This window comes from Equus quagga, chromosome 16 (genome assembly GCF_021613505.1).
Source record: "Equus quagga isolate Etosha38 chromosome 16, UCLA_HA_Equagga_1.0, whole genome shotgun sequence".
NCBI classification, from domain to species: Eukaryota; Metazoa; Chordata; class Mammalia; order Perissodactyla; family Equidae; genus Equus; species Equus quagga.
In genome coordinates, this window is record NC_060282.1 from 16,894,101 (window position 1) to 16,922,087 (window position 27,987).

Genomic DNA, 27,987 nt, shown 5'->3' on the forward strand with positions numbered 1-27,987 from the left:
GTGTATGTGGGTTCAGCTGCACAAGCGAGCATTTTGAAATAGAGGAAGAGAAAGCACACAGTTTCATAGGGCTGGTGACACCCCAGCCTTGCATCTCAGAGCTCATGTCCGAGGGCAGTGGGTGTCCTCAAGAGGGAGCTCTTGCCCCTCTGGCGAATCCCTGGAGAGAGTGGGAGAAGGATCTTACGGATTTCCTGTCCACTAAAAACTCAGGAAACCTATAGTCCGGTGGCCCGGTTAATGTGTGGGGCTGACTCCCCTGCAGCCTTGTGGAAGAGATTGAAGCAATGGTGGAGGAACTGACAGTGATCCTGAGACACGATGGAAACTAAATGGAGCAGTGGGTGAGTGGGGCACCTTGAAAATGTGCTGGAACTTCTTAAGCAGCAAATCCTTTTGTAATGTAATTGTTGGAGAGAAGCCCTCCGTGGAATTCAGTCCTGCGTGCCGCTGTGCCCACCACACGTGTGTGCTTACTTGACTGGTGAGAGTTATACGTGCAGAGGGTTTACTGTGCTTTACTGCCCATCCGAGGCATTTTCACGGGTGACCTTTGACCACGTAGGACTTTCCCTGTCTGTGCTCACTTAGAACTTAATCCCTGCCTGAGAAGTGGCTTTTCCTTACTAAAATCCTTCGACCTTTTCTGTTGGGATGTCTTGAAGCTTGACCACCTCTTTCTCCAAATTAAGCTTTCTCATCTCTTTGCAAGAGAAAATGTGGAATATATTCTGACGTTCAAGTCAATTTTCTCTCTTTTTCAAACCAAATGACACACTGCCTTGAAAGTTCTCTATATCATCTTAAGAGGGGTAGACATTAGCTGGCCAGGCGCCTTCCTAGGAGGCAAGTGGAATTCATTCATTCAGCTTGAGGGCGTGGGGCAGAGGAGAATGAGTCCAACATCGAGGGATCTGGCTGTGTGGGCTCTGTCCCAGCTCGCTCATTTTCCCTGAAGGACCCTGAACAAGTCCCTCACCTTCTCTGGACCTTGACTTGGAGAACCCCTCGGGCCACCTCCATCTCTAACATTCTCTGTTTCAAACTATTAGACATTCATTGAGCACTTCCTGTATACACACTTGGCATTGTACTGAGGGCTGGGATGGGAGAGTCCCAGCCCCTGTCTTGCAGGAGTTTAGAAATTCTCTCTCTGGTTCCACTGATCGGTGAAGCCCCTGCATGAGGAGCCCAGTGTGGAAACTTGCAAGCTGGGTTTCCTGGTGGGTCACCTTCTTGTCCACACCTACAGATCAGATTTGCAATAATCAGTCCCTCTGACACAGTGACTGCCCATGTTTATCTTCTAATGCAGCAAAAAACTTCTGTAAAGGGCCAGGTTGTAAGTATTTTGAGTCTCAGGGCCATATAGTCGGTGTTACAACAGCTTTCCTCTGCACTTTTAGCAGGAGCAGGTATAGATAATATGTAAACAAGTGGGCGTGGCTGTGTTCTAATAAAACTTTATTTATAAAGACAGTTTGCCGACCAAGTCCTAGAGGAGTTTGAAAGGGTAACACCCTGTCTTAAACTCTAGAAATGGTTGCCTCCATGTAACTGGGGTCTGTGGACATGGCCAGGTGATAACCAAACGTGGGCCAGGCTCCACATTGACTCTACATTCAGTTTTTTGCCAGCAGAGACCTTACTGGGCATGTTTTGCAGGAAGAGCATTAAGAACCCTTCACTAGGGAGTTAAATGAACTGCCGAGGATTCCCAGGGGCCGCCCAGAGCCAGGAGAGCTGCTACTCGCCTCCTTTGTCTTAACGGACAGGAACTTCAGTCCAAACAGAGGCTCTTTGATTGAGCTTGCCTTGCAGAGCCAGCCTATGCCCCTTTTTGGAAACATCCATAGGCTGTCACCTTGTTCATCCCTTAGCCTCTTCAGAATGTTCTAAAGGGAAGGAATACTGTCTGGCTGCCATGTCCTGGGGTTTATTGGCGGAAGGCTCTGCGGGGTTGCACAAGGCAAGAAGGCAAGACATGAGGAGTCAGCCTGGAAAACTTCCCTTGTCGTGAATAAACCAGGATCAATGTGCCCTTCTGGCACTGGAAATTGGAAATGGCTAGTCCTGGAAAAACAATTGCCTTAAATCTTTTCTGGGTATAAATAAATACTTTTTTTAAGTGCTGGAAAATTGTGGTTTCCACTCAAGCAAGGACCCGAGGGAAGAGGGGCGTTTGTTCAAGAAGCTGGTGTTTCAGCAAGCCACGCTTGGGGCTCTTTGTTTTGTTTCCAGGGAGAGGTGACATCCAGCCTCAGTTGGACAGCGCTCTCCAAGACGTCAACGATAAATATCTCTTGTTGGAAGAAACCGAAAAGCAGGCAGTCCGCAAGGCTTTGATTGAAGAACGTGGCCGATTCTGCACTTTCATCTCGATGCTGCGGCCAGTGATTGTAAGTTGGTGGAAAGCTCCAGAAGGCTTGAACTGGTAGTTTGGAGGAGATTCTCTTTGTTTATCCATCCTTCATTGAGTCATTGGGAATCGGCTGTGTGTCAGGAGTCATGATGGTGGAATCAGTTCTGTAGACCAGTGATTCTCTGCAAGCTGTAGATGGCTGCATGGCCCGCTCCTTGTTCACAGTTCTTAGCACTGGTTGTTCCACCAGCAGAGTGCTTCTCAGAATGTGGTCCCCAGGCCAGCAGCATCATCTGGGAACTGTTAGAAATGCAAATTCTCGAGCCCAATCCAGACCTACTGAATCCACAACTTTGGGGGTGGGGACCCAGTCATCTGTGTTTTAAACAAGCCTTTCAGGTGATTTTGAGACCCACTGGCCAAGCTGAATACCTAGTGACCATGTTATTAATATGAGAAGAGCCTCAGTAAATTAATTCAGACTTATTTTTTAGTAAATCATTTGCATACCATAATTGAGAAGTTCTGCTGTAGCCATTCTTGAAGCCGATAGGAAGACACTGGCTCACTTCCCTCAGTCCTGGCAAAATACCCAAATATGAGTAGTTTCCTGAGCATAGACCTTTTCCATGGATCATTCTTGCCTGGGCCCACAGTCCCAGCTTGGCACTTCGGTAAAGTGAACGACTGTTTCTTCCGTAGTCCCCTGTTCCTGCCTCACTTGCCATTGATTAAGTTGGTGGAAAAAACAAGAAAGAAGGAGGCAGTTAACCTCTATTGAATACACGTGCTATCACAAAGACCTATCAGATCTGGACCAAAATATCTCCTCATTGTGTCATCCACTAAAGCCAAGGGACTTCAGAGGAGGGCCTCAGCCCGTGGGGACGGGATGAGGAGGCTGTGCTGCAAAATCCTGTGAGAATACACAGGCAGACCCTCCGAGCAGGCTGCTAGCCTCCAGACACTTTGAGGAAGGCCCATGTGTTTGCTTTGGCTTTTTCACCACTGTCTGGGACACACCAGTCACTCTGTGATTATGGAAGATTTCTTTTTCCTTTCCATTTCCCAAAAGAAAGGGCCAGTAGTGCCTTCAACAAAGATGTATGAATGCCTGGGTACCTTTTCTGAAAAGTTGAAAGGATTAGACAGTGAGCCTCATATAAACAGTAGGACCGAGATGGTGAAGTGAGTCAGTCATGATGATAACATGTGAATTACTTTCCTTCAGGAGGAAGAAATCTCCATGCTGGGGGAAATAACTCACCTTCAGACTATATCAGAAGATCTGAAAAGCCTGACCATGGACCCTCATAAGCTGCCCTCCTCAAGTGAACAGGTAGGGTTGTGGGTTAAGCACTTAGGAGAGCAAACCAAAGAGAGAAAGGTTCAAGGTCCTCAGGGTTCCTTGGGGCATCATCCCATTTAAAATCATATCCGTGTTTCACATTGGGATACACAGTAATCATCATCACTAATAATCACTAGTAGGGTACCTACTGTGTGCCAGGTGCTTTCTAAGCTCTTTATATAGACTCCCTCAGCTGGTCTTCACTGTTATCCCCATTTGTTAGAGGTGGAGCTTGAGGCACTGAGAGGTGGAGCCACTTAACTGGGTTCACCTAGCTGTTTACTGGTAGAACTGGGGTTTAAGCCACGCTGTCCATTTCCATAGCCCATGCTCTTAAGCACTATGTTCATCTACGCTCTAGAAATAAACTCTCCTAGGATTACGACAGTGCTGTGTCTTGGTCATCAATGTAAACCATTCTCACTGAATTTCTCTCATGCTAATTAAGTAATGCATGAGGATCTCTCTTATGGAAAAGATGACATTTTTTCTGCTTGTTCATTTGGTTCATGTGACGTTAACACTAGATCAAGTGGGAAAAGACATATTTGGGGAAACAGTGATGAATCACATGCTGGCTTTTGCCCTTTGTATAAAATTGTTATCACCTGCTTTGGAGAGCCAAATTTGAGAGCTTTTATTTTCCATCCTATGAAATTGCTTTTATGAGACTACAGTGTGCATGCTTTCACTCAATACATAGATGTCTACTGAGCACCACTATGTGAACGAAAGATGCACTCAAATAGCTCTTTGTCAGTCAAGTAAGGGAGACTGACGTAGAGGTAATTGTGAAAGAATTGGTTTGCTCTTGATTCTGTCAGGTTTTAAAATATCTAGTGCTGGTCAGATAGGGCACAAGTGATCACTGACTATCAAGTGGTTAAAATGCAAGATCAACAAATCCTGAATCCAGTACTGTCTTTGTAGTGCTATAAGATGAAAATCCTGTAAACTCTAGCCTCGGGTGTAAGTGGCTCTTGTAGATTGTTAATCTGTCTTTCTCTCACTTTCTTTTTTGACTGATATTTCATGGTTTCTCCCCCTGTCCCCAATGAATTATATTTTCCCCTGTCTCAGAAAAAAGATTAAGCCACTCATGAATTAATAGTCTGGTTCTTTAATTTAAAAAATAAAAAAAAACCTTTAACAACAATTTTTTCTTTAATCCTTACCCCTCGATGATGGCTGAATTTTGATGTTATGATGGGTTTTAAGAGTTGATAGGTATTGTTTCCCTTCTCAGCACTTTGCTCACCCACCTGGCTCTGTCCCTCTAGGTGATTTTGGACTTGAAAGGTTCTGATTACAGTTGGTCATACCAGACGCCACCCTCGTCTCCCAGCACCACCATGTCCCGCAAATCAAGTGTCTGCAGGTAAGTCTGCGGGCTCCGCGCCTGCTTTCAGCACAGGCCGTTTTTCTTTGTGGCAGTGTGAGCAATAGAGCCTGTCTTTCCTTCTTAGAATGGCTCATTTTCAACAGGAAATGGTGACATGATCAGTTGAAAGAATTCCGTAATGATTTTGGTCTCACTCTTTAGTCTCTGGATTAGTTTTGGATCAGAAGGAAAACCCCCCTGGCCCTTAGACTAGTAGACTGGAGCTTGCTCTCTCTCCATTGCATGTTGTAGGGATTTTCCCATTTTATGAATTCGCAGTTGATTTTCCTGTTCAGCAGAGTGAAAACCATAAGGACTGAAAAAGGGTGAACAGAGGTTGATTCTTCACAGACTGATATGGCCGTTGCCAGAACAAATGAAAGAAGTAACAGTGGCTTATGCCCTCATTTCCCTCCAAATTTTTGTCTCAAGGTTTCATAAAGTAAATAGAATTCTTGCTCTTGTTAATCACTACTACCACCTGCACCCCCACCGCTCTGTTTAGCACTACTGTTACCTGTTAACACACAGTTAGAATCAATTGGAATAGTTCTGCCATGTGCAAGGCTGTTCTAGGAGTTTTCTAATGGAAGGCCATACTTGGCTTGCTGACTGCGAAGTTGGTTCTCCTCTTCTTGAAAGATGGAGACATCATCGTGCGTCACTTGGCTTTCTTGGTCCACTCAACCTGCTCATCATTTTCTTTGACTTTTCAAAGCCAAATGAATTTCCACTTCCTGTGAATTAGCATTGAGAGTAAAGAGCAGGATGGATCTGCCGAACCTTTGTATGGTGATGTCTCTGTACACGCTTGTGTGTGTTTCATTTCATACTCGAGCTTGCACAATACATGCTCAGCAGGAAGTTCAGGCTTCAGAGGCTGCATCCTGATATTTGCAACCTGAAAACGTTGGTTGGTTTCTGGCTTTTTTGGTAACCAAAAAACTTAGCTCATTATTATAAAACAAAACTGTGTATCTTTTTTTTCTTATGGTTTTAGTTTCAATAGAAAACCATGTTGCACTGACGACATCAGCCATGAGCTTGCTGGGGTGGAGTTACAGTGAGCTTCACTATGGGTCCCCATATACCCTCTTTTGGCTGATTGGGAGGGAAAGCAAAATTGATGATAATTATCCACAGGAGCCGAGATTTCCTCCAGCGCACTCCCCTGCATCTGTCAGGACATTCACACGAAGTAATTCTCGTGTACAGCAGTCACAAAGCCCTTGACTACCTTACTGGCTGTCAGGGTCTGTAAAATTTGACAAGATTCTCTTGCAGGGTTAGGAGCAGAAACCACAAACTTTCTAATCCCAGGCTGGGTTGTTTATGTCACCCCCTCAGATGCTTCTACAACTGTCCTTTATGTCAGCTTTGCTTGTTTGGACCATGGCACTTGGTTCAGTTTTCTAGTTTTCATTATCTGAGTTATTATACAGAGTGCAGAGCGTATTTCTTGTGACTGGAAAAGGAGTGCAGACGGAACACCCTGAGGGTGCATGTCGTTTTTCGACATCCTGTTTACTGTTTATTCTCGGAAGCAAACAGCTTAGCACTGATTGCCTTTAGTTGCTGAAAGCTGCCTGCCTCTTGCCAGGTGTGCTCTTAACGCCAGGCTCGCAGATATTTTAACAGAGAAACGCCTGTGATCAGGATAAAACCATTCATTAAAGCATCAGTGTTGTTAATAAAAGGTAAAACACGTTGATACAAACGCAGAGATCATTTGCTGACGTTCTCTCCGGTGGTCTTGAACCAGGCTCGCCGAGGGTGAAATCGCCTTGAGAAGTCCATTGATGCCTGCATCCCCAAAGCGGTGGTGGGCTGGGTTGACCTTGGTCTCCTGGACCCAGGTGGTCCATCTAAGGAGACACTTGCATGTTCCATCCAGGGCATGCTGAAGCCTTCATGGTTTTTGCTGCCGCGTCATGGTGTCTGCAGGCAGATGAGCAGAGGAGACCAGTTCCATCTCTTTTCATGGCACAGATGTCAGGTTCCCAAGCTTTGGTAGTAGATGACATGGCAGAATTGGGTAGCATTTGACTCCTTATGATCACAGGCCTCCATCCTAAGAATGCTTCAGTGCCCCATCAGAGAATTGATTCCTGGCGGCTGGATTTTTACCCCTTGCTCACATGAAAAAGCCTTTTGTTTACTAGCTTAATGATTTGGTGTTTTGAAAACATGTCTTACTGTTTGCATGGCTTCTTGGGGGCAAAGCTGATTACGTCCTGTTGTTCTTCTCCCTCCTGCGCCCCCCCCCCCCCCCCCCCCCCTCCCCCCCCCCCCGTTCTCTGTCCCCCTCCTTCCTCTTACCCCTCCTTCTTTACCCTCCCTGCCTGCCCCACCTCTGCTTGCCCCCCACAGCAGCCTGAACAGCGTCAACAGCAGCGACTCCCGGTCCAGCGGCTCCCACTCACATTCTCCCAGCTCCCACTACCGCTACCGCAGCTCCAACCTGGCCCAGCAGGCGCCCGTGCGGCTGTCCAGCGTGTCCTCCCATGACTCAGGGTTCATATCCCAGGACGCCTTCCAGTCCAAGTCGCCGTCCCCAATGCCGCCAGAGGCCCCCAACCAGGTAAGGGTGCCCTTGGCTCCAGGAGCTGCCATCACACCTGCTGCCCAGACCACCATCAATGGCTAGAACCAAAGAAGGACCTTGGCTTGGACAGACTCCTGTCAGAAACCTCTGGTTTAATTTCTCATCTTTAGATGTGTTGTTGCCCAAAAGGGAGAGATACTGTAAGTTGGGTTTGGAGCCAGTCTCCAGGCTGGTGACGGGCGAGTCACCATGTTGATATGGGGAGTTCTCTCTGGCATCCCTGTGAGTGTCCAGCTTTGCACCATCTTTAATGGCGTTTGCACAGTGGTGACACTTCCTCCCCCCGCATCTCTGGTTCCCTCTGAATGACGGAGATTGTTTTGGACAGCACCTTGGAACCCTTCCTCGGCGCTCTCAGGTTCCTTTTATCAGTTTGCATTGAGAATGAGAATGAATCATCGGAGCCCCTGCAGATCATTCTGTTTGCATTTTGCTTCTGGGACAAGTTGAATGTTTTCAACCACAGTTGGGTTAGGCGGCACTAGACCCAGCCCTGCCCAGTGGTTCTAGCCGGAGTAGAAGGCAGGCGCTGGGCGGGGCAGTGGACAACCTTCTCCTGCTGTCCTCTGTCCTCTCTTAGTGCCGGTCTCACTTAGTAAGCAACACAACATAGAGACACCAGGAGACATGAACATCCAGGCTGCCCCACAGTGCCATCTGCTGGGGAACCAGCCCATGGTGTACATTTGATGCTGAACACAGCCTTTGGTCCAAGATCTTTGGACTGAGAAGATCGTGTGCTTGTCTTATTTATCCCAGGTATCCATTGCCTAACAGTCACTGAGTATCTGCTGTGTGCCAGGGACTGTCCCAGGGCCTCCTGTGTATGTTATCTGTGTCGTCCTTCCAACAACCATGTAGAGTATTGTTATCCCTAATTTTGTTGCAGAAACAGCGGCTCAGAAATGTAAGTGACTTGCCCAAGTTGCACAATTATGTGACTTGCAGGTCGGGGACCTGAGACAAGGGCATCTGGTCCAGAGCCCTTTCTGCTCCACTCCAGCTATGAGGTGCCCCTGGGAGACTGTTTTGGGGAGCACTTCACATAAAGGACGCAGCTGAGGTGTTTTGGGGACCTAAGCCAGGAGGTTACTCACCCAACGTGTCTGATGTTGGTGAGCCCAGAGCTTCTCACCTCAGTGTCTCCTTTGCCATTTGTCAGCCGTCCTGGGGGACTGGCCTTTCTCTGTCTTCCTGGGACAGAGTCTCGATTTCAAATGGAAACGCTCTGGGCTGAGCGCTGCGGCTTTAAGTTCCTTTGTGCTTGCCCCAGCTCGGTGCTTTGGCTTGGTCTCTAAGGTGTCACCCGCCTGTCCCCCGTCTTTCCCCTGCCAGGAGCAGCACTGAACCACACCTGTGTGTCTCGCAAGCAGAGAGTGTGAATGGTTGAAAGGAAAGCAGGAACTTGCAATTCTTCAAAGGCTGTTCTTATGTGCGGTGTATTTCTGTGTGTGTTTTTAATCAACTGACAAACTAACATTGGAGTGTGCACTGACACGCCTTTCTAAAAAAAAAGAGGCCCTGAGCTTCTCTGCCTTCCAGTCAGGGACAGTGTGTGGATCAGACTGAGGCCAGGGCTCCTGCCTCAAGGACCGCTGAGGGGCACAGAAGGTGGCCTGTTGGGACTTACTTCAATCTGAAAGCCAGTGCCCGAGATGTGCTTGGCTAGCAACTCTAGTGTAGTTTTAATAAGTTCAAGGATGCTGCAAAATTTAATAGTTCTATTTCTAGAAAACATTACAGCTGCTTGTGATTAGAAGGTCGAGGGGAAATTTAAGCAAATTGTACAAATCACATAGGCCAGAGTATACAATCTCCTGAAGGCAGTAATATTACCTTTATTTAGGGTGGGGGAAAGGAACTCACACCTATAAGGGGAAAATCCCTTCATCTGTCCACTCAGGTACACGGGGCTAAATGCTGCCGGGGGACGGAATTTGTTAAGAATTCTCCCATTTTCCTCCATCTGCTCTCTTGAAATGATGTCCTCACCCACGTGTGCCCCAGAGCAGGACCCTCTTTGTGTGAGGGTCTTGTCCCAGGGCTGCGCATTCTGTCAAGGCAAGAGGTTCTTTAGAAAAAAAGGAGGTGTCAAGAGAGATAGGAACCTGCAGTCTTGGGCTGGTTTGCTGGTTCTTTTTTCAAGTTGAATGTACTTACGTCAACAACTTTTATTTACACTTGATTGAGCACTATGTAAATAGATACACATAGCCATATAAAATCTCATTTTCTCTTCATCTGTTAGATATTATTGATCCCTATTCTAAAGATGAAAAAAATTGAGGTTTAGAGAGATTAAGCCTGCAGTGCCTTGACTGAGAAGTGGCAGAAACGTAACTTGAATCCAAGCCTTTGAACGTCAAGTCCTGGACTGCTCGGCAGACACCGAGCTTGGGGAGCAGCGGGGCGTCCACTGTGTAGCCTGTCCTCGCTGTGGCTCCACGGAGCGTGTGCATGGGGAGTGTCTTTTTGGTTCCTTGCCCCTGCGGGATGGGAAAGCTACAGCTCTGTTCCTTTGCGGGAGACCTTTCTTTCTTTGGCGGGTGAAAGGGATGGACAGAGCCACATGGCCTCCTGGACAGTGGATACCAGAGGACTTCTGGGGGAATGATAGTAGAGCCCAGCAGGGCTGGACTTCTTTAAACAAACGAGATGAGCCAGAGATGGCAGTTAACAGTGAAGAAAACTTTACGCTAATATGTGGATGGGCCCAAAGCACTACCCCAGGGGACCCAGTTTACATGGAAGAGATGGTCCTTGTCACTCATCCATTCAGGAATCTTGAGCACCTGCCGTGTGCCAGTCTGGGACTAGCAAGTTGAGATGTGATGGTGAGCAGCTAGTCCCTGGCTCAGCCACGTCAGGAGCCTGAGCTGGGAGCACGCGCCCTGGCTGACACTGGGAGACCAGTGGGGACTGGAGAGTTAATAAAGAGATGTTTTCCCGTCAGACCTCCTTCCTGTAACGTCTCTCCGGATGCTTCAAAATTCCCTATGATGGCCACTGGAAACATTACACTAACCACAGGGCATCACGGCCCCAAACCTCAAAATCACTCCCCAGGCAGAGACACCTAAAATTGTGTTTTGTGAAGCTGCAGCTTCAGAGCTGGAAACCACCCCTCAGGGATGCGGAGGCTGCATGTGACAGGGACTGTCCAGGAAGTGGAGCCATTCTAGGCAGACAGGGAGCAAAAAGCCCAAGCGGGGGGCCGTCCTCATGCAATAACTAATGCCTGTGCACCTGAGTTGTGTAAAAGGCGGGGCTCCTTCGGGACCTGGGCTTGTGGCCTTGGAAGGAATGCCCAGGGAGTTCCAACCTTGACCAGACTCTCCGTGCTGGGCACACAGCCATGCACTAGACACACACTAGACACACGTGAGTCAGGGTCCTGGGCGCTTACCGTCTGGTGGGAGCTCGCCAGTCTCACGCTTCTTTTCAGGATCTTGAAAGCCTCTGTGTGGGTGCAGCTTTGGGGGAAGAAATAACTCTAACCCTCTGCTTCTCTCATCCTTCCCTCTTCTGTGTATGTCTGTCTCTGTCTGCGTGCCCTTCTCCCATCCCGCCCCCTTCTTTTGTTTTTTATTTGCGGTTATTTTTTGGCGGCCTGTGGTCTGCATTCTGTCGGTCCCTCCTGTGGTCCATCCCCTGCTGCAGAACTCGTCCAGCTCGGCCTCCTCCGAAGCCTCCGAAACCTGCCAGTCAGTGAGCGAGTGCAGCTCGCCCACCTCAGTCAGCTCAGGCTCCACCATGGGCGCCTGGGCTTCCGCAGAGAAGGTGACCGCGGGGGTCCCAGCCACGGCCCCTCCCTCCCCCCCTCCTGCCTGATGCTCACCGGTGCAGCTGCAGGAACCTGGAAGCTCAAAATCTACACCAGCAGCAGCCCCTCTGGGGGACAGGGAGGGACAGGACTGAGGGCCTTCTCTTGAATGGGTGCCTGGCTCCTGAGCTACGACCGTGCGGTTGTCCCGAGGGAGAGGAAGGGGTATGGGGAACCCAGAGGTGTGAAGCCTGCTTCCCAGAACAGTGTCATGTGTGCTCATCCATCTCCCCACTTCCCTCCCAAGCACCCCACCTACCATAGCCTCCTTGTTACCATCCCCTCGGACATGACATTTCTCTGCGTCAGAGGCTGTGTACTTTTCTACCTTTTAATTTGCAACCCCTCCGCCTTTACCCCAGTTTGGAATCTGCTCCTGAACAGTGTGATGATTTTGGAAACCTAGAATGCACAGATTCAGTTGAAGATGCTTTACAATTCTTAAATTTGCATAATGAGATGAGCCGATTGCTATCGCCGTGAGATGATGCTTCGTTAAATAATTGAACGCCACAAATTAAGGACACTGATCAATTTCCAGACTATTTCAAAATGTAGATGAAATAGTTCTTCAACTGAATACTTATTTTGGTGTCAAATAAGCGTGCATCCTTTGTACCCTGGCTCTTTTCTCTCGCCTCAGGGATCATCCACGAGCAGCAGAGCCCCGATGTTTGTTTTATTTACAAATATTCAGGTGTCCCCCACTCCCTTGAATGTCAGTACCATCTTGTATCTCCACACTCATCCTGTTATATTAATTTTTTTTTCCTTTTTCCCCCCCTTTTTTGTTTGTTTTGTTTCCAGTTGTCTAATGGGTTTTCTCACTATAGTTTATCAAGTGAGTCCCATGTGGGGCCCGTGGGGGCAAGCCTTTTCCCTCGTTGCCTGCCTGCCTCCCGCCTGCTCCCTCGGGTCACCTCTGTCCACCTTCCAGACTACGCTCATTATTACACCATTGGGCCCGGCATGTTCCCGTCATCTCAGATCCCTAGCTGGAAGGTTTGTGTCTCTCCTCCCTCCTCTCACTCCCTCTCCCCCCTCATTGCCTCTGTGCTCACCCCTCTTCTGTCCCATAATCCTCACCCCGATTCCGCCCTCACCCCCTTCCTTTCACACTCTGCCTTCTTCCCCATAACACCTCTCCCTAAGTTAATTCCCATTGGGGAGAACCGCAAAGCAGCAGGCAGCGCCGAGATAGAAATTTCCACGTGGAGCTGAGATTGGCGAGGAAGCATAGTTCACCCCTGTTAGACAGCAGACCCAGATGTGGCATTGTAGGACGTCAGTTCCAAGTTGCAAGTCCCAGTTCTGCCCTCCTGGGGCCACTTCAGGGTGTCACTGTTATCAGGGGCTGGTGGGGGCTGTGCTCCTCGACCGTGTTTTCCAGACTTTTCCCCTGATGAGTCCCTTGTTGGGCCATGGTAACAGAACCAAAACCCAATATATGTTTTGGCTTATCATGTTTTATCTTAAAAGTACATGCAGACTTTTAATCTTGATTGTTTTATATTAAGACATGTTTGCTGTAACATACAAACAAAGTTTTAAAATTAATTCCTAGCAAGTGCAGTTGATGCCAGGAGGAATTCTACTTCGTTTTGAGAGGAGGCCCCTAATTTGAATAGTAGGTCCATAGACTGCTAACATCTTGAGCAGGGTCTTGACTCCATTCCTCCCAGGTGGCTCTGACCTCTCAGACTACTGACCCCAGGGGTCTTCCCTCCCTCTGTGGTGAACCTCAGAGGGCACATCCTGAAGTACCCCCTTTGGGGGCCTAGTTTCCTGGAAGAGGAGATTCAGCCTCAGGGAGAGTGGCTGAGGTTCCTTTAGTGCCCCCTGGTGGCCAATCCACTGAAGTGACGTCATTTTGGCTGCTAGAGGAGAGAGGGTGCTTTCAGCCATCAGAAGGGAGGCCCCGATCCTGGGGACATGCCCTCCCTTGGCTGGTGCCTTCATACACCTTAGACAGTTGGTCAGCTGTCAGGTAGCTGTTAACTAGAGTCTCCCATGGGCTGTCTGCCTGGTTGTTGAGGGTTTTAATTTTGGGACCCATAGGAGGAAAGAGGAAATACCCAGGAAGCCCCCAAAAGGGTTTTCCACCTCTTCTTCCAGAGCGGGATGAGGGCATAGAAGGGGCCTGCGGGCCTGTCCCAGCCCGCTTCCCCCGAGGGGCCCAGCGGCCTTGTGGGGCCGCGGTCCGAGGGTTGGCCCTGGCCCCTGACCGTGCTGCTTCTCCGTAGGATTGGGCTAAGCCGGGCCCCTACGATCAGCCGCTGGTGAACACCCTGCAGCGCCGCAAGGAGAAGCGCGAGCCCGACCCTGGCGCGGGCGGCCCCGCTGCCACGGGCGGTGCACCTGCAGCAGCCGAGGAGGCCCAGAGACCACGGAGCATGACCGTGTCGGCTGCCACCAGGGTGACGCTCTTGTTCTCTCCAGCTGGTTGGGCCCCTTTCCACCTGGCTGGTGGCCAGATGCTGGCCAGCAGTGGCAGGCTGAGTCCAGCTGAGCCTTTGAGCTGGAGGGACCTCAGCCCCTTTTCCCCACTCCCTGTTCTAGAGCATTAGAAAGCCCCTGGGGAAAAGCCTTGTGTCGGAATCAGACACGTAGGACTTTCTAGAGCGTGGGTAGGACCCAAGCAAGTTGATAGCCTCCTGGGCTCACAGACAGCTGGTGTTCTCTGGAGCAGAGTAGAAATAATATTGAGGCCCCACTGCAAAAGGCTCTGGGGACATCAGACCAGGGGACTCATGGCCCTGGTGGCTTGTCTGTGTGTGTGTCTCTCTCCAACCTGCAGCCTGGTGAGGAGATGGAGGCTTGTGAAGAATTGGCACTGGCTCTGTCGCGGGGCCTCCAGCTGGACACCCAGAGGAGCAGCCGGGACTCGCTTCAGTGCTCCAGCGGCTACAGCACGCAGACGACCACACCGTGCTGCTCTGAGGACACCATCCCCTCCCAAGGTACAGGCAGCCTGGGGTTTCCCGTTGGGCTTCCTGAGCAGTTCCAGGCAAGGAAAAGGGGTGGGCCCTGCTGGGAGGAGGCAGAAGAGCAGGGAGTCCGTTTAACCACAGTGTAAGCCCTGGCTCACAGCTCGGTTTCAGAATCGTTTTCACCGTCTCAGAATGCTTCAGAGGGCTGAGCGGTGCTTGTCAGGGGGCTGCCATCTAAGGAAGTGACCAGACTCTTGCAACTTCTCTCGTTTCTCACTGTCAGGGTACAGGGTAGTTCCCAACTTAAACTCAGGCAGATGCTGTTCATGATAATAATGTCATTTGTGTTTTAGCACTTTATATTTATTTTCCCATTTACTTGTCACAACCATTTATGTAATATCCCAATTTTACGTATGTGGAGACTGAGGCTCCGTAACTTTCCCAAATTCACAAAATGAATATGAAGCAGAGCTGGGAGTTTGAAGCTAAGGTCTGTTAGAGTCTGAAGCCCAAACTCTGAACCTATTCCAGCTAAATCCTCTGTCAACTTTGCCTCCCTCAACCCCAACCCGCTCCACACACTAGCCAGCAAGAAGGTGGCCTGGCAGCTAGAATAGATCTGCGGTAGCTGACCAAGCCTATTTGCAGTCCATCAGTCAAAGCCTCTAAGACAGTGAGTCTAAATGGAGGTGATTTTGCTTCCCAGGGGACATTTGGCAAGGTCTGGGGACCTTTGTTGGTGGTTGTAGCTGGTGGAGGGTGCTACTGGCACCTTGTGAGTAGAAGCCAGGGATGCTGCTAGACATCATAGAATATACAGCAGGGCCCCCCGGCGCCCCAACAACAAAGAATTCATCTGGCACCAAATGTCAGTTGTGCTGCTGTTCAGAAACCTGCTCTAAGATGTTTAATCTGTAAACTTGCCCCTCCCACGTGACCCTGTATGTTGAGAGGAAGTGACCACACATCCCTGACGGAACCTATCTTGTACCTATTTTCAGGGACTCATTGCCAGTAGCTCCATTCTTTTACTAGCTGTCGCCTGACAAGTTAATTACAAGGGAGATAGTAAGGTCTGTGATAGTCTGTTTGAGGTTTGCTTCTTGTGTTGCATTCCGGATGGGAGGGTTTGTAGAATATGTTTTCTGTTTCCATCCCCGTATTCCTCCCAGAGACGCTCAGAGGTAGCTTTGCTGCAGCCTGGCAGTGTTACACTCTCCAACTCCCAACGGTATTTGAGTGCGTGCCTACTATGCCCCACACCATAGTAGGTGCTCAGGGTACATGAGTGAACAAAACGAAGATCCGTGCCAGCGAGTTCTTAGACACCGAGGGCATCTAAGGGTGGCACAGAGACCGGGGGCGGGGGTGGGTGTGGGAGGAGATGGTAGGTGAAGTGCTCTGCCCTTTGTGCTTTTGTTCTTCCGACACACAATCAAAAAAGCAAAGCTGCTGCCTTGGATATTTCTAATCGAATATTATCATCAGTTTCAGATTATGATTATTTCTCGGTAAGTGGTGACCAGGAGGCAGATCAGCAGGAGTTTGACAAATCCTCCACCATTCCGAGAAACAGTGACATCAGCCAGTCCTACCGACGGATGTTCCAAGCCAAGCGCCCAGCCTCAACTGCTGGCCTCCCCACCACCCTCGGACCTGCTATGGTCACTCCAGGGGTTGCAACCATTCGACGGACCCCTTCCACCAAACCTTCTGTCCGCCGGGGGACCATTGGAGCTGGTCCCATCCCCATCAAGACCCCTGTGATCCCTGTCAAGACCCCAACTGTCCCAGACCTCCCTGGGGTGTTGCCATCCCCTCTGGATGGGCCAGAGGAGCGGGGTGAGCACAGCCCCGAGTCACCATCTGTGGGTGAGGGCCCCCAGGGTGTCACCAGCATGCCCTCCTCGATGTGGAGTGGCCAAGCCTCCGTCAACCCTCCTCTTCCAGGCCCGAAGCCAAGTATCCCCGAGGAGCACAGACAGGCGATTCCAGAAAGCGAGGCCGAAGACCAGGAAAGGGATCCCTCAAGTGCCACTGCCTCCCCAGGCCAGATTCCAGAGAGCGATCCTGCAGACCTGAGCCCGAGAGAGAGCCCGCAGGGAGAAGACATGCTGAACGCCATCCGAAGGGGTGTGAAACTGAAGAAGACCATGACCAATGACCGCTCAGCCCCTCGCCTTTCTTAGGCTCACAAGAAATGCTGCCAGTGAGGAACGAACTGTTTAATTAATAATACCTAATTTGTCTTGATCCATTCCAATCTATAATCAAGATTTTGTAGGCAACTCAGAATACAGCTCTTTTGAAAGTACTCGACACCTTTAGATAATGAAAAGCAACATATGTAACTGACATAATCTTGACCTTTTAATTTGTAAATATTGACAGTTTTCTTTCTGCACATTTTAATCTTAGTTTCCCTTTTGATTTTTCTGAAGGTGCCAAATTCCATTTAACTTTTTTACAAGTCTTTGTAAAATTTTAAATGCATAAGGGGGGGGGTTGGGGCAGGGGGAACCATGAAGTAGTTAATTTCAGAAAAAAGGATGACTATACTTAGCTTTTTCGTTTCTCTTTTTTTTCTGCAAGCTTTTGTAGATGCATTGTAGTTGTCTGGCTTAGAAGCAAATTCAGGTTATTTTAATGTACAAACAAAATGGCTAAGGGGTAAAATCTTCATTTAAATATACTATGTTCTGGATGAGAAAAGCAGGAGTTAACAATTGATGAGCAATACTCAGAGTGAAGTAAATCTGGAAACGGTAGACTGTGTTGGGATTGGGGGGAGGGCCGTGGGAGGGGCACACTGTCAACATAGCCGATCCTGTTACATTTAAGAGTAGCCTCGTAGGTTGAATTTCTAGTAGCTTCATGGTAAATGCATCTGAATAAGCCATACTGGATTGCAGTGTTTGTTTCTGTAGGGTGTTTAAGGACTTCTTTCTCCCACGATTCCTCTTGACTGCACACAGCACCCACCTCCAATCCCGTGCATGCCGCTGCCACCGGGTAGACATAGGATCCTCCACTTTAGTTACTGGTCTGTTACACCCACTTTCATGGAATACATCCAAAAGGGTAAGGCAGTTTTAAAAATGTGAAAACATTTAAAAATGATAGCAGGGAATTCTTAGATATAGCAAATGCCTTTTACTTAACTGTGCCCAGCAGGCTGGGCGCGTTGAAAAGCCCAAATATTTTGAAAAAACTCAAGCGGATTTAACAAGGGTAACCAGCTTGAAGTCTAGCAACTTGCTGATGTGTTTACCAATCTGGGGGCTTGTTTTTCTTATCTTCTTTTAAATAAATGGCAGTTAATTGGCCTCATACTAAACATTGAAGAGAGGAGGATTTATTTATTGTCACTGGGAATCCGACCGCTATATTGTCCCTTTTTTTGTATTCTAGGTAATGTTTTTTGGAATGGATTTATGTCTTTTCTTTTTTAAGTGAAAGTTAAATTTGTTCTAATGCCCGTCCCCTAAAGCCAACAGAGATTTGTAGATTTCAAGGGCTCACATTTGGAGAAGAGAGTGATATTAAAGACAGCAAGCAAGCCCGGCAGCAGTTGGTGAGTTGAAAGTGCTGTGTCCCCCAGACCCTGCAGATTTCTGTTGGCTCGAATCTTCAATTACATAATCTTATGCTTTAATACATAACTGCATTGGATGTGAGAGTAACGTACCTGTATAGTCACTGTTCTATATACTAACATTTAACACTGCTGTGATTGCTCAAGGACATTTTATGTTATGGCTTTAAAGCAAAGGCATGATTATTAGAAACTATTTAAGCTTTTTTTCTTTGAAAAACAAGCTCCTTTTACAGAATATAAGCAACAGTAGTGCCTGTGGTTTAGCCCACCAATCTTGATGACTAAAAGTAGCTGATGCATTGTGCATATGATGCTTGAGATGGTTTTTGCAAAAGCAGAAATCACTGCAAGGTAATCACAATAGATCAAAGTGGTATTTTGAACCTTTGAAATAAATGGATGTAACTGTACCTTGGTACAGCTTTTCACTTGTTTAGTTTTTAAACGTTAGTATAATCTGAATAAATTTAATATAAAATGTTGCCAAATTCACTGTAGAAAGAATGTGACAAAACACCTTGGGTAGTTCTGTTTGTGTTTTTGCATATTGTAAAAGCAGTGTCACAGCTAAAAATAAAGAAATCGTTTCTAAAGGTAAATTATTGTGCTTTAGTTGCTAGTTTGTACTGAGAGTTGACCTCTCCCTGTGCAGTTTTTTGTTCTCAACTTGTATAAATAACAATTGTGTAATGTGTCTCCCTTCTACCTTGTAACAATTGCTTCAGCCTACATTATAAATAAAGAACCACTAGAAAGAAAAAGTCCTGTATTTCAAGTCTTCTTAAAACTCACTTGGTCTTAGTTAAATGAGACTCAGACTGAGCTTAGAAAATTGACAAAGCATTTTTGTGATGGTTATGAGACCTAAGAACACTAGCTGCCTGAACTAAGTATCGGAAGTCAGCTCTAATGCGTTACCCAGAACTCAAAGTAGCTGGGTTTGGCTGACAGTTTCAGTACAGACACTTCTTCAGACAGTTAAAGCGTTCTGCTGTACCCGTACCTTTGCGTCTGCAGACGATCCAAGCTCCGGCAGACGAAGCAAAGCTGGAAAACTGCCTCCTAATAAGCGTCACAAAAAAAGTTTTATCCCAGATCAGGCCCTTTAAGCTCACCCATCAAAGCTCCACTCCTGAGCGAACCCCATAAACTCCATGTTTATTTGTTGAATGTGTGCTTCTTAGGGAGAGTTATCCTTTTAATCAAAACTAAAATTCCATTAGTGGACTTGTTAGAAAACCAAAAGGTATCAAGTCCTCCAAATTAGTGTACCTTCTCCTCTTGGCTTCATATTCCTTCCAGTCACTACAGTGAATTAAACATTCAACTGGAGTTTGTTCAACTCAATCATCAGAGTAAATCTTGTATCTGGGTCTGTTGCATAGTTTTCCCTTACTGATAACGTGCTATCAATCAACACGACTGAATGGGGAAGAAAAGAACACAGCTGACCACATTTCACATACTTTATATGCACAACTGGTAAGAAAAGGACAGTAGCGTAGTCACTTGGCATCATGTTAGTCCTCAGAAGAACACATCAGTCTCATCAGACGATACTGAGTTATTTTTATTAGGGCAAGTATGTGTATGCTCTGTAACTTTTTCACTTGCAAGCACGACTGGTGAGGTGTCTTCCTCTCTCTACATAGGCCGCTCCCGGGGCCTAGTCACAATATGCCACCACAGTGGGGGCAAATCACCTTCCTTTCGGGCCGGGGGCAAAGCTTCAGTGTGGGGACCACCAAGCGGAGTTTCCTCCTGCAGCTGCTTAACCTAGAAGGGGTAAGGAAGGAACAATTAGAAAAGGAGTCTAACTGACTATAAAGTCTGCTGTTGTATGTCACATTACACACTATGTGATCCTCACTACAGAAAAGTGCTTTTTATATATACTTGCATTATTTTTATACCCACACTATAACTCAGACAGAAAAGCTATTCTCCTTAAAGGTTTTCCCGTTCTTAAACAGCAAAGCTGAGAACAAACCCTCTTACCCCACCTCATATTCAATACACAAAACCACGACAGTCACCATTCTAATTCCCCTTTGTTATGGCCTCCCCACCTGTTCCCCCCCAAAAACATTTATTTTTGTCTCAGCTAAGTGCTCTCCAAAACCACTACTAAGAAACCTCAAATCCATTAAGGATGTAAACCTTAAGGCCCCCCAAATAACAACCAGGACGAGAAATAACATGAAATCACATGTACAAATGTGCTCAGTTCTGTCTGCCATTGCCCAGCTAGCCTCAGTTCCAGAGATCTCCAAGACTATCACTGTCCTAATAGAGGAGGACACCTAAGAGATCACTTTCCAGATCACTGATTTTCTGAAGCTTCCTCCAAACAAATCAGTTCTGGATTATGGCTAACCGGAGCCTCACGCACATGCGCTGTTTAATAATGTCAAAGAGATGGAATAGGTAAAGGAGGAACTTTTTTTTGTGGAGAAAAGGAGATTATCATGGTGATCAACTGCAGAAGTAACCTGCTGCTCTCCACAAATAAATACCTCACGTTCCCAAATGCTGAGACAGCTCTTAGAAAACACTGCCCACCTTGGTCACACCGACTTTCCTTCTGCTTCACCTTGGTCAAGGACTTCCAACAGTCACCATCCTGGACCTTATCACCAGAACTAGCACAACTTTCAAAATCATGAATTCAAATATCCCATTATCCCACCACAGTGTCCCCTTCCAGCTCATCTGCTTAAATGCCCCCTTGAAAATACTTGAAACTTGTAGAGACCACCAGTACACGGATCCTCCCGCCCACCTTGCCCATCTCTCTCTGCGTCAGCCTCCTGTCTTGACTTCCCGTCTTTATCCAGCCTAGACTCCATCATGGCAATCACTCCCTTTTGAAGAACCTCAAGTCCTGCCACTCCACAGTGGACAAACCGCACCATCCACCTTCAAGCCTGCACCTATACGGCTAGTATTGCTAAAGAGAAAAAAACCACTAGAAAAAATTGGTGTCACAACACATGATTTCCAACTTGAAATGGGTCTTCAACACCACACGGCAATCTCATTACCATCCTCCTGTAAGCTCATCCTCTCCCTGTGATTATCACACTTTTTCCACATTCTCCAAACACGCTGCAACCACTTCTCGGCTTTTCCTCTTATCTCACTAAAAAGAGAAGCCATTATAGAAGTCGTCGTTTTCCCATCATCAAAACTTCTAACCCAAATGCATTTACATAAATCTTTTGTCCACCTATGATGGAGGAAGAACCCCTTCTCCTTTCAAGGGCCTCCGTCCATGCTTGGGATCCCATTCTTCTTCCCAAAAACTTTCCTCCTGTGCCTATTCCATCTCTTCCCCCAACTCTTCTCATCAGCACATATGCATCATTTTTTCTTATCTTAAAAGAAAATAATCCCTTGGGCTCCAGCTTCTGCCCAGTTACTGTTCTCAGCAAAACTTCTCAAGAATTCTCTCCCCTCCTGTCTTCTCTTCCTCACTTCCTGCTCACTGTTCAGTGGGATTAAACCCTCCAGAAAAGGCTCTAGTCAAGGCCACGAATGCCCTTCCTGTAGCCCAAGTCTGGGATGTTATTTCCAGTCCCCCCTCTAGTCCACCTTTTAGCAACTTTCAGCAAAGATGACTTGGCCTGGGCCATTCCTGAACCACATTCTCTTGGCCTCTGCTGTCACACCTCCCGAGTCCCCCTCTCCCTTGCTAGAGGCTCCTTGGTCCCTCTACAAGTGGCAGCTCCTGCGACCTTTCTTCTCTCTCTACTCTCTCAAGAATCTCATACATGTCCATGGCTTTTAAAACAAGTGATAACTCAAAAATTTCTATTTTGAGCTCAAATCTCTCCTTTGAATAACAGATTCCTACATCCACAGTCGCCTACTGACATGTGCACACGACGTCTCACAGGATTCTCACGTTTAGCATTCTTAAACAAATTTAAAACTCAACACTTGATTGTCCCTCTGACACCTGTTCCCCTCCACCCCCCATCTTCCCTATCTCAATAAACACCATCAACCAAACTTCACAGGTTAAAGCTTAAAACCTGGAACTCATTCTTGATCCCTCCCTGTCTTTCAGGCATCCCGCACATCCAGTCAATCTTCCTGTCCCTCTGTTTGGACATATCCTGAATCTGTGTCCTTCCATATCCACTGCTTCCATCCTAGCGCTGGCTGCCATAATCTTTTGACTAAACTGCAATAATCCCAAACTGGTCTCTCCACTTCTCCCCTTGCCCTCTCCAATATATTCTTCACACTACAGCAAGAGTGGGCTTTTAAACATGTAAATCAGACATCATAAGATGAGTGGAAAATGTCAAGGCACTGGTAGAGAGGAAAGTTAAGGGATTGTAGGGTATAGATAATAGGTCAGGCAAAGGACAGAGTTGGAGCAGGAGGGGAGAAGCAAAATCAGAGAACAGAAAACCCAAAAAGACCAGGGAACTCTCTGTAACCTATGTGTGAGAAGGCTGTAAATGCTACACTTAACACACTTTCAAACAAAAGTATATCTGAGACACAAGGGGCCCGAGTAACGGTCACAGCTGGGAATTCAACTTCTGCACGTGGGGAACAAAACCTGAGCTCCTTCGAGGTGTTGACCACGTGGGCCATAAAATGCAGGTCAGACTCACCTCCCGCTCCCAGCTTTCCCTCCGTAGCTTCTTCCACTGCTCTCTCTTGGCAAAGTAATCAGGATACATTGCCTTCTCGGAAGGATGCCAGTCATCTAAGCACCACTCAGGAACCTGTCAGGAGAGGCAATCAGGGCGTCATCCCAGAGGATACACTTACATGCCACTGAAGGGCCTGCTCAGGAGACAAGACGAAAATCAACGTGCATTTTTATAACCATTACAAGTATCAGACTGTTTCTGACATTAAGCAATGAACAACAGAGGACCAGCAAGGGCCACCATACAGGAGAGACCCTTAGAGTAAAACAGCCTCGGGCTGAAAAACAGCAATGCCAGTCCAAAGGGAAGTGGTGTCATTCCCCTCCTCCCTGCGTTCTCTAAGTATCCAGAATGGGTTTATGTTATTTGGAAGTATGAGCTAGAATTTCTCAGAAATACTAAGCGCCAATCCAAATTGGTTAACTTTAAGGTCCAAAAATGACTTATTCACCAAGTAATTTAGCACTCTGTGTTGCCAAAAAGATACCACAAGACCTTGGAGTTGAATTTAGAAAGAAAAGTTTTCATGTCATCTGGGAGAGAGAAAACTGACAGCTGAAGAAAAGTACCTATCTACAACTGTCAGGAAAGAAATCTCCTTGCTGCCCCTAAGAGGGCGAGTGATTTCTAAGGCTGAGGCTTGGGCCTGGAGAGACCAAGTTCTCTAGAAGGCGGTCGCCACTGGAGTCCTCACCTACCTTGTAACACTCGTATCTCTCATAGGAGGTGCCCCCAGGAGACTCAGGGAAGATGTACGGCTGAGGATGCTGATTGTACCAGAATTCTTCCTCCGCCTCCCTCAGCAGCTGGGTGGCCTTCACCATATCCTTTTCATTCTTATGTTCTTCAAACCGGGCTCTCAACAAACAAGCAAAGTACCGATATTTGTCCCTTAAACCAAAATGATTTTGGAGATTAGAAATGTTATCTACTCAACTGGGCAGGATTACTGTCTGACAAGAAGCTGTACTTCCACTGATGTCTTCTGGATGAGTCGTGTAACTCCCTGGCACCTCCCCAGACCCGGCCAATGGAGCAGCCACATCATTCTGACTGCTTCCTCGGCAGCTCCCCAAACACCAGCAGCAAAAAAATACTCTATCAAATACAGCCTAACCACTCTTTCCCTCTCTCCTCCAACAAAGGAATAATGATTTAAAGGAAAAAGAGAATTAGCCAAAAAGAAAACCTACAGCCTCTTTAGCATCATTCAACATGCATTCAATGACAATTTACTGAATTTCCTCCTACCTTGCATTAGGCGCTGCTAAATACTGGAGTTACAAAGATGAATAAGAAGGGAGGTATTACATGGCGGAAACACTACTGCTCAAATCAGAAGGACCTGGGTTTGAATCCTGACTCTGACACTAGCTGCATGCCTTAGGCAAGTTATGCTCAGGTTCTAGAAGAAACTGGGCAGAGATCACTTTGGAGGCTTTGACAATAATCCAGGCCACAGAGGACAAGGGCCTGAAGCCAGCAACAGTGACAGATGGTGACAGGAGAGAAACATTTAGATTACAAAATTATGAGACTGGGCTCTCAGGTCAGATTGCTTGGGACTGAATCGTAGCCGCTTACTAGCTGTGTAATATGGGGCAAGTTACTTAATGTCTTTAGGCCATGGGTTCCTCCTCTATAAAAGTGTTAATAACAGTATCTATATCTCAAGGTTGTCCCAAACCATAGATGAGCTAAAACACATAAACACACTTTAGATAGTGCCTGGTACCTCCTCGGTGTTCAATAAGGTCAGTTACTAATATTATTACACTGGGGAGAGAATTTACAAAAATCAGTGTCCAATTATACATGGCGTACAAGTACGTGTATCATTGGCAGAGGGATGAGAAGGGAGTACCTGAAAACAATTCTAAGACTTAAAGCTGAGTGACTGTTACTAGTAATGCCACTAGCTGATGCAGGAAATTATGGAAGAGAATGAGAATGGGGTAGTGAAAAGAAAATGAGTTTGGTTTCAAAGAATTTAAACAAGTTGAGTTGCGGACAACTGAGGTGATCTTACAGTTGGAAATACAGCTCCAGAGACAAATTAGCATAGGTAGTAACTCAAGTCCCAGCATTAGATGAGGCTACCCCAAGTATATATCCAGCAATAACAGAGGTCCCAGGATGGAACCATGGAGAACAAATGGAGGAAGCACTAGGAGGGAAAATGGAAGAAGAAAACTCAGGCAGCTGAGAAGGGATGTCAGTGAGATTAACAAAACACTGAGTCAGTGTTACCACAGTAGCTACTTTTACTCCGTCCTCCAAAACTACATTCCCAGATGTAGTTCAGCATTACCTGAATTCTTGATGGCTTGACTTCCTTCACCTTTATAACACTGCTAATTCTTTATGTGATCTATTTGTATACATGCCCATCTTCCCCATTAATCCATGAGTTGCTACAGCTGAGAAAGAGGGCTTATTAACTTTTATTCATTCAGCATCCAGCGTAGAACCTGAATTGCAAATTCCGTCAGATGAACGAACGAATAAGGAAAACTCAGGGAGGAAACTAACAATCCTACTACACTGAACCATCTTCCTGCCTAGCAAAGAGAAACGGGTTGATGAATTTCCAATAATCACAAGTATGCGATCTGGGCTTCAAAGATACCCTCCACAACTCTTCCAGGTCTACTCAGTTTTCCATCATTTAGAGGTTTTTCCCCAAAGCCTTCCTCCTGGGACAGGTTTTAGGATTCTGACAAGGGAGTGGAGGCTTGGCATTCACACCTTGCATTGCATCTAGGCCATGAAAAAAATCCATAAGTTTCAATACTATATTCTAAGACTAACCACAGATGGATAGAGAGAGGAAAGAAGAAGAGAATAACACGGGAGCTGAAGAATTATGTGGGATGTGAAGACAGTGAAAAGGACCGGATGAGGCTAAAAAGAGGAAAGCTGATGGGAGGGGTGGGAGGATGATGATACTTTGGAGGTGGACACCTGACTTTTAATTCTGCTTGGCCACTTACCAGCTGCATCTGTAAAATAAGGCTAAATAATCTCTAACTCCTAGAGTTGTGAGGACTAAAGAAAATCATGCACATATTACTACCGCTCATATCAGATACGAGAAGGTCATGATGAAAGCTATTATGTAGTGAACGCTGGAAGCATGACAATTACAGTTTTAGGCACTTTCCTTTATTTCACTGAATGTCACGCAACCCTCTGCGCTAGGTCCTGCGTCCGTTTTTCCGAACACTGAGGCCCCGACCAGATAAACAACTCCCCAAGGTCTCGCAGCTGCAGGAGACGAAGCCCGGATTCGAACCCGGGACTACGGGTGGGCTCCGTGGGGCGAGGGGCCCCCTTCCCACTCTGTCCCAGAAGTCCTTGAGCCGCCCGGTACACCGGGGCCTCTCAGCCTCCGTGGGGGCCCCTACGGTCACCTCCCCGCGCGCTGGGGCCCCCTCTCCCACCTGTGGATGCACCACGACTCCAGGTGGCGCAGCGCCCGCTTATAGAGCCGCAACACCTTCTGCTGGTGGGTCAGGTAGGCCGCCGACGCCAAGAACGCCATGACGGCCGGCTCACCTTCAGCGGCCGCGGGGGATCCCGAGAAACCGGAAGCGGTCGGCTAGGGGGCGGGGCTTCCGGGAGGGCTGGGCGACGGCGGCTACTTCCTTCCGCTTCCACCGGGGAGGAGCCGGGGCCGCAGGCATGAGTCGCTTCAAGTTCGTGGGTAAGAGTGTTTCTCCGGTTCGTGGGCTTTTCTGTCTCCCTCCGGGCGTCGCTCGCTGCGGCCGGAGGGCCCAGGGCTCGAGCTCCCTGTCTGTTTGAGGGTCGAAAGGGCACTCAGCGGAACAGGGCGAGGGGAGGCTGCTGCGTGCTGGCGATGTTCTCCGCCTAGGTGCTGGCTTCACGGGTATGCTTATTTGTGAAAATTCACGAGCTGTACGGTTATGATTTATGCTCTTTTTGACATATGTGTTGTATTCAATAAAGAGAAAAAGGAAGCAAAACTACCCCCAAAAATGCCCAGTCACTGTATTCCTTTTCATCCCACGTGCAGCTCCCGTCCCTTCCCCTCTCCGTCGTCGAGAGGATGATAGCTTCGAGGGACCCGTTCAGTAACTCATTCGTGCGGTCATATCACAGTTGCTGAGCGTCTGGTGGGCCAGGCACTGGCCTGGGAACACAGGGCACAAAGACCCAGTCCCTGCCCCGCTGGCATCACCACTTGGTGGAGAAACTGGAGGACACAAATAGTGGGGAGATAAAGAACTTCTATTACTTTCCAAGTACAATAGTTCATTCAGCATCGGTAGAACAAGAGAGGGTAAATGCGACAGGAGCCGAAGGAGTAAGAATATTTACTACCATGCACTTAGGAAAATCTGTGGGACATTGCAAGAGCTAGGGCTGGAAGGGTACCTTGGGACTGGAATGTCTTGCTGAGTTTAGTTTTCCTGCGTCTAGTGGGGCTTCACTGAAGGCTTTTGACAGGAGCATTCATTAAGTAAATCACTGGGTGCCGCTTATGTACTGGGGACCTTGGCCTGTGGGATACAGCAGTGGGTAAAGCTGGGCGTGATCCTTGTCTTTGTGGAGTTTCCAGCTGCTTGAAGGTGGGAAATGACAGTGATCTATCTCTGCTTTCATAAGGTAATCCTGATAGCTATTATGTAGATTTGGTGAGGGATAGGGAGAGGCAGGGAAACATTTCAGAGTTTGAACTAGGACATTGGAAAAGGGAGAGAGAAATGGAAGGGATGTGCATACACAGCGTGTAGCAGCTGAGTGTATATGGCAGGTAAGGGAGAGCGAACAGTCAAAGATGACTTGGTTGGGATAAATACCTAAATATGGAATGGAAGCCTGATTAGTTTGGCAGTGGGTGGCAGATATAGCAAGATCCATTTGGATTAGGTTAAGTTTGAGAGTCTTACAGGACATCCAGGTGGAAACACTTCTGGGGCAATTGGAGATGCATCTGGCACTCAGGAGAGAGGTTAGGATTATAAACTTCGATCTGAGAGTTTTTTTAAGCAGTATTTTTTCCAAAGACATTGTGCTAAGTATGAAGAACTATTAAAAAAAATCTAGTGGTGCAGTTAGTTTTCAGCCTGGAGAGGTATGTACAGTCAGACTTATGTACAGTCAAAGCAAATGCAGGGGAGAATGTGTTAAGTGCCACAAAAGAGATTTTAACAAGTGCTGTGTGAGAGCCTGGAGTGAGGTTGGGGGTAGGTCCGCAAAGGTGGTACACGGTTTTCAGGTGTGGTGTCTCTCAGCCT

The 27,987-nt window shown here is 47.5% G+C and overlaps 3 protein-coding genes across 15 annotated transcripts in view; 2 read left to right on the plus strand and 1 right to left on the minus strand.

Annotated features, from left to right (window-relative positions):
* MTSS1 (MTSS I-BAR domain containing 1) overlaps window positions 1–18,814 on the plus strand; it is a 160,650-nt gene extending 141,836 nt beyond the window's left edge. For 5 of the 10 annotated variants that reach the window (XM_046642616.1, XM_046642617.1, XM_046642622.1 and 2 more), the window contains 9 exons: window positions 2,242–2,399; window positions 3,594–3,701; window positions 4,994–5,091; window positions 7,465–7,675; window positions 11,360–11,479; window positions 12,330–12,524; window positions 13,766–13,939; window positions 14,320–14,482; window positions 15,944–18,814. In XM_046642616.1, the coding sequence (XP_046498572.1) occupies window positions 2,242–2,399; window positions 3,594–3,701; window positions 4,994–5,091; window positions 7,465–7,675; window positions 11,360–11,479; window positions 12,330–12,524; window positions 13,766–13,939; window positions 14,320–14,482; window positions 15,944–16,644 (1,928 nt within the window). In that variant the 3' untranslated portion in view covers window positions 16,645–18,814. The remainder of the gene's footprint in view (window positions 1–2,241; window positions 2,400–3,593; window positions 3,702–4,993; window positions 5,092–7,464; window positions 7,676–11,359; window positions 11,480–12,329; window positions 12,525–13,765; window positions 13,940–14,319; window positions 14,483–15,943) is intronic. The other 5 variants (XM_046642619.1, XM_046642620.1, XM_046642624.1 and 2 more) reach the window with 3 other exon arrangements.
* A 791-nt stretch (window positions 18,815–19,605) lies between these two features.
* Window positions 19,606–26,326, minus strand: NDUFB9 (NADH:ubiquinone oxidoreductase subunit B9). Its single transcript, XM_046641726.1, has 4 exons — window positions 26,170–26,326; window positions 23,425–23,617; window positions 22,685–22,798; window positions 19,606–19,829 (listed from the first exon to the last, which is right to left on the minus strand). The coding sequence occupies exons 1-4, from the start codon at window positions 26,268–26,270 to the stop codon at window positions 19,698–19,700; spliced, it is 540 nt and encodes a 179-aa protein (XP_046497682.1). The 5' UTR covers window positions 26,271–26,326; the 3' UTR covers window positions 19,606–19,697.
* Window positions 26,327–26,369: 43 nt separating this feature from the next.
* The window catches only part of TATDN1 (TatD DNase domain containing 1), a 39,637-nt gene continuing 38,019 nt past the window's right edge, over window positions 26,370–27,987 (plus strand). The window contains exon 1 of one of the 4 annotated variants that reach the window (XM_046641719.1): window positions 26,370–26,432. In XM_046641719.1, the coding sequence (XP_046497675.1) occupies window positions 26,411–26,432 (22 nt within the window). In that variant the 5' untranslated portion in view covers window positions 26,370–26,410. Of the gene's footprint in view, window positions 26,433–26,466; window positions 26,616–27,987 lie in introns of those variants that run through there. The other 3 variants (XM_046641725.1, XM_046641718.1, XM_046641721.1) reach the window with 3 other exon arrangements.